This window comes from Moschus berezovskii, chromosome 22, assembly GCF_049115385.1.
Source record: "Moschus berezovskii isolate FMDL1 chromosome 22, NW_MosBer_1.0, whole genome shotgun sequence".
NCBI lineage: Eukaryota > Metazoa > Chordata > Mammalia > Artiodactyla > Moschidae > Moschus > Moschus berezovskii.
This window is the reverse complement of record NC_142481.1, coordinates 12,183,638-12,193,982: the sequence shown is the minus strand read 5'-3', so window position 1 is coordinate 12,193,982 and position 10,345 is coordinate 12,183,638. Positions and strand designations below refer to the sequence as shown.

Here is a 10,345-nt window from a genome sequence, read left to right as displayed (position 1 = left end):
AATTCACAAGTGTCAGAAACAATGAAGGGTCTGAAAGAGCCTACTCACAAAATTTTATCCTAATCAAAAGCACCCAGTGCCCATCGAAATAATCCAGGAGACCTCGTGATGGACTTTCAGTCACCATCCGGGGAAGAGGTATACAGACTTTTAATCACTGTGCAGGAAGGCTGTGTTGATAGAATATTTGTCTTCTGTGATTTAAGGCCAGAAACTCGGAGCCTCCCTTGAAATCGGGACATAAATAAATTTAAACTTAAAGCAGAAAAAAAGTGTTTTAATTAAAAACACTTCAATCAAAATAAATAAAAGGAAATCAGAGGCTTCCCTGGTGGCTCAGTGGTAAAGAATCTGCCTGCCAACGCAGAGGACACCGGGCCATCCCTTGGCCAGGAAGTTCCCACACGCCACAGAGCAACTAAGCCCACGGGCCACAGCTGTTGAGCCTGCGCTCTCGCGCTGCAACTGCTGAGCCCACGTGCCACAACTTTGGAAGCCCATGCACCCTGGAGTCCGTGTTCTGCAACAAGAGAAGCCACAGCAACGAGAAGGGCAAAGAGCAAAGTAGCGGATTAAGAAGTAAAAACTACTATGAATAAAATAAATAAGCTACAAGGACATGTTGTACAACATCAGGGAATACAGCCAAGAGTCGATAATAACTGAATGAAATAAAACTTTAAAAGGTGAATCGCTGTTCTGTATATCAGAGACATACAATACTGTATATCAGCTTACCTCAATTTTAAAAAGGCAAAATAAAAATAAAATGTCCACATACATGTTGCTATATTTAAAATAGATAACCAAGAAAGACCTACTCTATAGCACAGGGAACTCTACTCAATATTCTGTAATAACCTAAATGGGAAAAGCATTTGAAAAAGAATAGATACGTGTATAATGGAATCATTGAAACTAACACAACATTGGTAAACAACTCTAGGCAATATTAAAAAATTTTTTAATAAAATAAAATGTTCAATTTCGACAAAAGATATGAGCTATGTAAAGATACAGAAAAGGGTACTTTGCACACAAAAAAAATCAGTAGTTACTGTCTTTCAGAGATTCGGATGATAGACTTTTACTAGACAAAGATTCCAAAGTTTATATTATGAATATGTTCAAATAACTTACTTCGCTCAGTACTACAATCTCTAGGCCCCTCCATGTTGCTGCAAATGGCATTATGTTGTTCTTTTTAAAAGTCTGTTAACTATGTTATTGTTTTTGTTGCTGAGTAGTGTCCAACTCTTTTTCGACCCCATGGACTGTAGCCCATAAGCTCCTCCATTCATGGGATTTCCCAGGCAAGAATACTGGAGCGGGTTGCCACTTCCTTCTCCAGGGGAGCTTTCAGACCCAGGGAACGAACCTATGTCTCCTGCTATGGCAGGCAGGTTGTTCAGCACTGAGCCACCAGGGGAGCTCTCTATTTACTATATGCCCAATAAAAAAAGAAAAGAAAAATTTGAGAGCTAAAAAACAATCCATGACATAGATTTAAAAGAAAGTTTAATCAAATAGAGAAAACTAATAGCAAGTTAGAAGTTTTTTTCAAAGGACCAAATTGAAATTCCTAAGTTGGAAAGTATAATAACAAAAATAAAAAAACTCACTTGAGGGCCCCAATAGCAGATGTGAGTTAGCAAAATAAAAAAAATCAGTAAACTTGATGATCGATCAATAGAGATTATCCAGCCTGAAGAAAAGAAAAAAAAATGAAGAAAATTCAATGGAGCCTTGGCAATCCATGGGATACTATCGGGTTTAGCAACATACACACATGGGAATACCTGAAGGAGAAGAGGGAAAGCAGCAAAAATAAAAACAGTGAGATCAACTTGGTGAGTATTTTCATCTTATCAATGTTAAGTCTCCTCATCCATGAACATGGAATGTCTTTCTATCGATTTAGATCTTCTTAATTTCTTCATGCAATGCTCTGTACACAACAAACAGGTGGATTATTGATTGGCATGCAAACCATACTTCAGTAATTTTTTTGAAAGTTGCTCAGTTGTATCCGACTCTTTAAAACCCCATGGCCTTCCAGACTCCTCTGTTTATGGAATTCTCCAGGCCAGAATACTGGAGTGGGTAGCCATTTCCTTCTCCAGGGGATCTTCCCAACCCAGGGATCAAACCCAGGTCTCCCACATTGCAGGCAGATTCTTTACCATCTGAGCCACCAGGGAAGCCTATACTTCAGTAAAGCTCTTTTTAAAAAAAGAATAGGAAATTTGCCGGTGACCCAGTGGCTTAGAATCTGTTTTGCAACTCAGGGGTTGTTCAGTACCTAAGTCCTGTGTGACTCTTTACATTTCCATGGACTGCAGAACACCAGGCTCCTTGTACTTCACTGTCTCCTGAATTTGTTCAAACTCATGTCCATTGAGTCAGTGACACCACCCAACTATCTCGTTCTCTGTCTCCCTCTTCTCTTCCTGCCCTTAATCTTATCCAGCACCAGTGTCTTTTCCAATGAGTCAGTTCTTCCCATCAGGTGGCCAAAGTATTGGAGCTTCAGTGTCAGGGTACTCGGGTTCAATTCCTGGTCAAGGTACTAAGATCCCACATGTTGATGGGCAGCTAAGCCTGTGCACCACAGCTAAAAGACCTGAAGCTGCCAAATAAATAAACAAAAAGAAAAAATAGATATGCTTTAAAAAAATACAAAATGAATATAAGAAAGTTCCTTGGGTGCTCACTCTGGGTTCCATGGTCTGGACTATTGATCAGTCAGCAGGAGAGGTGGACAATGAGTTCTTCCCTTTTACAGACTGAATGTTCTTTATACTAATCAGAAAGTCCTAGACATCTCCCAGGGATTCATCTATATGCATATTACACCCCTGCATCAACTTAATGAATTTTCATAACTGGATTTTTCCTTCAAGTCAATAGAACTAGGGGACACCTCCACCTCTTATAACTACAGAGCCTGCTTTGTAGTAATAATAAGCCTGCAGCCCCTGCTTATTCACTCTGCACCTAAGTGCAAACTCTGGGTGGCCCCACGTGATGTGCAATGTCCTCCTCCCCAGACTGTGAATATGCGTGGCTCATACACTGCTGTCAACCTCTCATCTGTGCAGTGTTGGGTGTGGAATATTTGGTTCTCTTCTAATATTTAAGGTGGGCTGGATAGAGGATGATCGGAACAGCATGGCTGTTTCCCTCTTGATCCTACCAGTACTACTGAATGGCAAGGGGTAGAGTCAATGGTCCACTTCTCTGGCAGCCTGCATACCTCCATCCTCCTCCTAACACTGGGAATCTGCTATGACTCTCACTGATTCTGTTCCCACACCCCACCTTAAAAAAAAAGAAAAACCTTCTCTCTCCTTTTGCTTTCTCCCCCACCCTCTTTGCCTCTATCTCTCTCTACATTTATTTCTATCTCTCAGGTCTGGTATAAGTTTCTCATTGAATCTAGGCTCTCATCTAAAACAAGAGTTTTTTATTAGTGGGTTTTATTTTGTTGTTGTTGTTTTGCCAGGGTGCTTATGGGATCATAGTTCCCGGACCAGGGATTGAACCTGGGCCCGGGGCAGTGAAAGTGCAGAATCGTAACCATTCTATCACCAGGGAATTCCACAAGAAGTTATTTTTAACGTCAAAATGCTAGGAAGGGTTTCCCTGTGGCTCATTGGTAAAGAATCCATTTATCAATGCAGAAGACATGAGGTCGATCCCTGATCTGGCAAGATTCCCATGCGCCTTGGAGCAACTAAGCTTGTGCCCCACCACTACCGAGTCTGTGCTCTAGAGCCTATGCTCCACAGCAAAAGAAGCCACTCCAATGAGAAGCCTGAGCACTGGAACTAGAGCATAGCCCCCACTTGCCACAACTAGCAGAAAGCCCTTGGAGCAGTGAAGACCCAGCACAGGCAAAAACAAAGAAATAAATGAAAATTATTTTAAAAAAAGTAAAGACAGAGACTAATGGGAGCGAAACTCAAACTCAAAAAAAGGGGGTATGTGTATATGCATGACTGATTCACTTTCCTCTGCAGTAGAAGCTAACACAGCTAAGCAGCTATGTTGCCGTTCTTATTGCTGTTTATTCGCTAAGTTGTGTCCAACTCTTTTGTGACCCCCATGGACTGTAGCCCTCTAGGCTCCTCAGACCTTGGAATCTCCAAGGCAAGAATAACGGCGTGAGTTGCCATGTCCTTCTCCAGGAGATCTTCCCAACCCAGGGACAGAACCTGTGTCTTCTGCATTGGCAGGCGGATTCTTTACCACTAAGCTACCAGGGAAGACCAAAAACGAAATAAATAAAGTTTTATATCATAAATCCTATATGCTAAGAACGATTAAAACGATAGGGACTTCCTTGGTGGTCCAGTGGTTAAGACTCCAGGCTTCCACTGCAGGGGGCTGGGGTTCCATCTCTGGTCTCAGAATTAACAAATCCCCATGACGCAAAGCGTGAGCAAAAGAAACAAAGAAACGACAATAACAAATGTAGGCATATAGAGAGGCTGCAGGTTCAACTTGCATTGCAATCAAGTTGCCAAATCTGTCAGTGGAAAGATGAGGTTCTATGTTTGATTTCCAGATTTCAGCCATGCAGCTCTAGGAGAAAGGGGTCAAGAAACTCTCAAGTCATTTAGGCAGCACTTGGGCTGAAAGTTTGAATTCCTGAGCTCACCTTCTTTCACTATTTAGTATGGTGACATTAGGAGCAACCAACCAAGTCAATATATTTTGCCTGACTCCGTCTGGTCAAGGCTATGGTTTTTCCCGTGGTCATGTATGGATGTGAGAGTTGGACTGTGAAGAAAGCTGATCGCCGAAGAATTGATGCTTTTGAACTGTGGTGTTGGAGAAGACTCTAGTCTTCTTGAGAGTCCCTTGGACTGAAAGGAGATCCAACCAGTCCATTCTAAAGGAGATCAGTACTGGGTGTTCATTGGAAGGACTGATGCTAAAGCTGAAACTCCAATACTTTGGCCACCTCATATGAAGAGTTGACTCACTGGAAAAGACTCTGATGCTGGGAGGGATTGGGGGTGGGAGGAGAAGGGGACAACAGAGAATGAGATGGCTGGATGGCATCACTGACTCGATGGACAGGAGTTTGAGTGAGCTCCAGGAGTTGGTGATGGATAGGGAGGCCTGGCGTGCTGTGATTCATGGGGTCGCAAAGAGTCGGACACGAGTGAGCGACTGAACTGAACTGAAAACAGCTCACACCATGGACTATCAGTGGTCTCTACAACTGGGAAGTCAGTAGTGTCTTTGTCTCTTTTTTTGGCCGTACCATGTGGCTGGCAGGATCTTAACTCCCTGAGCAGGGATTGAACCCATATCCCCTGCAGCAGAAGCACGGAGCCTTAACTCAGGCAGGAGATCAATGAGTTCCAGGTTAGATATTTACAACTAGCCTCCTGTTTGCATTTCATGGGATATGAAGAAGTGGGCTTCAGGCTGGATACTTAGAACTGTTAGCATTTTCTGAGACAAGAGATAGATGAGCTCCAGTTAAGGCGCTTACCATCAACTTCCTTTTGCTCTCAGGAATGGAAGTAACAATAGAAACAAGGTTAATAGCCATCTTTGTCTCTTGTAAACACCTGAAGGTAATGTTCATGGCAGTTGTCAAGGTAATAATCAAGGCAAGGACAAAGAGGGGGAAAAACCCTCTTTGAGTAAAGGACTGAGAGGTCTCCACACTCCCAACCCTCCATTTTTGGGAACAAGCGAGTCACTCCATGTGCACAGAAAGGCTCCTTGTGGGTCAAAAGTCAGGAGATAACAAGTGGCCATAATGAGTCTTGCCCCTCCCAGAAGCCTTCACTTGAGATCCATCCTGGCTGAGGGGGTGCATGAGCACCCAGGGGAGGGCCCCAGGGTAGGTTAGGTGTAGAAAAAGAAACCAGATAATTGACCAAAGATAAACACACACCCTGAAGAGCTCACTTATATAAACGACTTCACAGTCTCTCTGCTGTGCCCCTCTTCACTAAAGCAGACACGCACACCCTTTCCCTCTGGTTGTGCATCTCTGCCTTGCTTCTAGCTTAACTAAACTGTTTTCCTGCGTGCTCTCCCACGTGTGGTGCTGTGCCTCTAACAATAAACTTTGTCCTTGCATTCAAAGTTTTTGCCTCCGTGACAAATGCATTTTTTACTGGGAGCAAAGATCCAGGGAAAAATTGCTTCTAGAGTCTAGCCTTTGCTGGCAGATGGCTAGGATTCCTGGTTCTCATCCAGGCTCCCTGGGTTCAATTCCTGGGCAGGGAATTAAGATCTCGCTTCCTGCTATCACTCACTGCTGCCTCGTCGAATTCATAACCACTGGACCCAGGTCTCCTTTGAAATGCCTTTCAAACCACCGAGGCTTGGAGACATTAAACTGCCAGCCAATGTCCTGTACTTTCCATCTGAGAGATAAACTTGAACTTCATGCTCTCAGGCTGGGGAATGATCAAGCATCATCCAGGTGAGCTTGATTCTTATCAGGTTGAAGGGATGTTGAGGTCACCAATTACAAAAGGAGCAGATGGATGCTGGTCAGTCACAGGAGAACAAGCTACCATGGCACCGCAGCTGGGGCTCTTTCTGATTTGGGCTGGCGTGTCTATGTTTCTACAACTGGACCCTGTGAATGGAGGTGAGAGAGGGGAGATGGGCTAGAATTGGTGAGAGAGATCCTGCCCCAGACATGGACTGATGTGTAAAGTCATGATAATAATAATAGTGGTTACAAATATGTCTCCCATTTCTTTACGTCCCAAGGGCAAGACGCTATGAAGGGTTTCACATTTTATTAATTTTCCACCAACTCTACGACACTGAAACCCAGGTGAGTTTGGCAGTAAAGCCAAAGGCCTTTTTGGGGGCTGCCTCATTCCTAAATCTCCACTGCACTATCCCAGACATGGGCAACCTACTCTCAGCATTGGTAGGATACTCTCATTGGTACTCTCAGCATCTTGCCCAAATGAAGAGTTTTTCTATCTTTGTAGAGCTAACTGTTTGAAATACTGGGTTGGCCAAAAACTCCGTATATATATATATATATATATATATATATATATATATATTTTTTTTTTTTTTTTTTTTTTTCCCTGTAACATCATGGGAAACAAGAAGGACAGTGTGGTCTCCAGGCAGGTCCTATGAATTGTCTGCTACAACAGTGTCTCTGCTTTGCAGCTGAATCCATGTGGGTCCATAGGCAAGCAGTGAGAAGGTGTCAGTGTCCCCCTCACCTGTTCTGTTAGCCTTCTAGTCAGCAAGTTTATCTGTTCAGGGTAAACAAGGACTTCAAAATATGAAAGAAGATAAAAGTTAGAGATGCTGGGCAGGTCCCACTACAGATGATATTGTGGTTGTGAACCAGCTTTGTTCTGTTTTGGTTGTTGTTATTTTTCTGTTATCATGTTTTTGGTTTTTTATTTTTAATTGAAGGATAATTGCTTTACAGTGCTTTGTAGGTTTCTGCCATACTACATCTCCAGCCAGCCATAGGTGCATATGTATATATAGATACATGTGTGTGTGTGTGTTTAGTCGCTCAGTCATGTCCAGCTCTTTGTGACCCCATGGACTATAGCCCACCAGGCTCCTCTGTCCATGGGGATTCTCTAGGCAAGAATACTGGAGTGGGTTTTACCTGGCCCTCCTCCAGGGGATCTTCCCAACCCAGGAATTGATCCCAGGTCTCCCATACTGCAGGCAGATTCTTTACCATCTTAGCCAGCAGGAAAGGGCGCGGCTCCCTGTGTTGTACAGCAGCTCCCCACTGGCTATCTAGTTTACGCACCGTGGTGTATGTGCGTCCACGCTACTCTCTCAGTGTGTCCCGCCAAACCCTGACCCTGCTTCGTTCCTGCTCCTCCTCCTCAGTCTCCTTTTCTCCTGCTTCTCTTCCAGATCAGGACGAAGGTGTTTCTACTGAACCTACCCAAGACAAGTCTTCTGCTGAATTACCTGAAGGTAGCATTCTGGTGCAGATACCCAAGACAATCAATAAGGGGAGAGAACGACAACAAAGGAACAGTCCAGTGCAACAAACTAACATGTGTGGCAGGGTAACTGTGACAGGGATTCTCCAAAGAGACATCGCAAGCATGAGCTGATGGGACCCTCTCAGTCAGGCACATACCCCCAGGGGGTATCCAAACCAGCATCGGGGGTGAACATTTTACAGATGGTGGGATTGGACTCTGAACACAGGGTCCAGGCTTCAGAGCTGGTGTCAGACGCTAAAGTAGAAACTCCCCCAAATTCACATCAGTACACAAAACCTCCCCATTTATATCTTTTTAACATGTCAACTAGTCACTCTTTATAGCTTCCCAGGTGGTGCTAATGGTAAAGAACGTGCCCTCCAGGGCAGGAGACTTAAGAGACGCAGCTTTGATCCTTGGATGGGGAAGATCTCCTGGAGAAGGAAATGGCAACCCACCCCAGTATTCTTGCTTGGGAAATCCCATGGACAGAGGAGCCTGGCTGGTTACAGTCCATAGGGTCTCAAAGAGTCGGACACAACTGAAGCAACTTAGTAGTCACCCTTTCTATCACTTTCTGAGTATCTATAGATGGACACGACTGAGCAACTAAGCACAGAACAGTGCACAGACAGGCTTATATTTCTAAACAAACTTTTCTTCACTGTCAGAAATAAACAAATAAAGTAGAAACACCCCAAAATTAGAGAAGCCTTCCTAGTCCCTGAGGGAGGAACCACGCCACACTGATCTTGACATCTCCAATGCTTAGCAGGGGGCTCTGTACACAGCAGGTTTGGGGCTGATGGGCAGGCTTGAATGGAGATTTTGCCAGAGTTACCCCAGACATCATGAAACCCAAAGTGCCAAAGAAGCGAATAATGTCTTTCTTCTTTCAGATGAAAAATGTGTTTTCCCATTCACCTATGGAAACAAAAAGCATTTTGACTGCACATTTCATGGTTCCATATTCCCGTGGTGTTCCCTCAATGCAGACTATATAGGAAGATGGAAATACTGTACTATGAGAGGTAAGTGTGCAGCCTGTCCTCACGTGAGGAGCACCTGGCTTCCCAGATGAAGGGGAAAGTCCATAATCGTCTCCTAGAAGGAAGCCTTGGACATGAGTTTGAGCAAGCTCTGGGAGTTGGTGATGGACAGGGAAGCCTGGCATGCAGCAGTCCATGGGGTTGCAAAGAGTCAGACACGACTGAGCGACTGAACTGAACTGAACGGAGAGGGTAGTCTCAGGCGTCTCCTGATCCAGCCCCATGTGTTCCATTCAAGCCCCTTTCTCTCTCTCTCTGTTGTTTTTTTTTTTTTGGTGGCTCTGGGTCTTTGATGCTGTGCCCAGTTCTTCTCTAGTTGCAATGAGTGGGGTCTACTCTCTGTTGGTGTGTGGGCTTCTCATTGTGGTGGCTTCTCTTGTTGGGGAGCACAGGTTTCTACGAGTACAAGCTTTGGTAGTTGCAGGGTGTCAGCTCAGTAGTTGAGGTGCCTGGGCTTAATAGCTCCTCCGCCTGCTAGATCTTTCAGACCAGGGTTTGAACCCATGTCCCTTGCATTGCAAGGCATTCTCTACCATGGACCACCAGGGAAGCCCCCTTTTCTTTTGATATGATTAAAAATAACCCTCCCGCAATTAATGTTTCACCCATTCCTTCTATTTTTCAGACTATGCCAACTGTGTCTTTCCCTTTATCTTTGGAGGCAAGAAATATGAGACTTGCACAAAAATTGGGAGTATTTGGAGGTATTGGTGCTCAGTCTCTCCAAACTATGACCAGGATAGAGCTTGGAAGTATTGCTAGCCATAAAAAGAGGTAAGAGTGTCCGGGGAGGGTGGGAAGAGACAGGGGTGAGCAGGGAAGAGACAGAGCTGGGTAAAGAGGTGGAGTCAGATGCCCAGTGAGGAGGGAGGGGGCAGGTGGAGGGAGGGATGAGAGCGGAAGATGCAGGAGGAAGCGTGAGGAGCAGAGGTTCACGAGGAGAAACACACAGAGAGGGTGAAGAGGAGAAAGGGGGCAAAAGATGGAAACAGAGGCAGGGACAAAGGCAAGCTGCAAACACTGGAGAGAGGAGAGTCCCGGAGGGAAGGAGAAAGAGAGTTTGCAGGATGACCAACGGAAGGAGGCGGATCTGGGGAGGCTCGGTGCCAGGACGAGGTGGAAGAAAAGGTGAGAGAGGACAACAGTCTTAGGAGCAGGTGTGAGACAGCAGAATCGAGACAGGAAGAGCAGCGAGCAAAGGAGAAAGAGACCTTTGCCCTCCGTGGGACCGACTTAGGAGCAAAATAGACTCGTTAACACTGGCCCCAAAACTATGTTCAGTCACTGTCCAGTGCGTCCACCCGTGGCCATGGATGCAGTCAAGCC

The 10,345-nt window shown here is 44.9% G+C and overlaps 1 protein-coding gene across 1 annotated transcript; it reads left to right on the top strand.

Moving 5' to 3' along the window:
- Positions 1-6,552: 6,552 nt before the first annotated feature.
- On the top strand, positions 6,553-9,781 carry LOC129546206 (seminal plasma protein PDC-109). The gene is made up of 4 exons (XM_055411067.1): positions 6,553-6,628; positions 7,894-7,956; positions 8,870-9,001; positions 9,645-9,781. Exons 1-4 carry the CDS (start codon positions 6,553-6,555, stop codon positions 9,779-9,781), a joined length of 408 nt encoding a protein of 135 aa, XP_055267042.1.
- Positions 9,782-10,345: the final 564 nt, after the last annotated feature.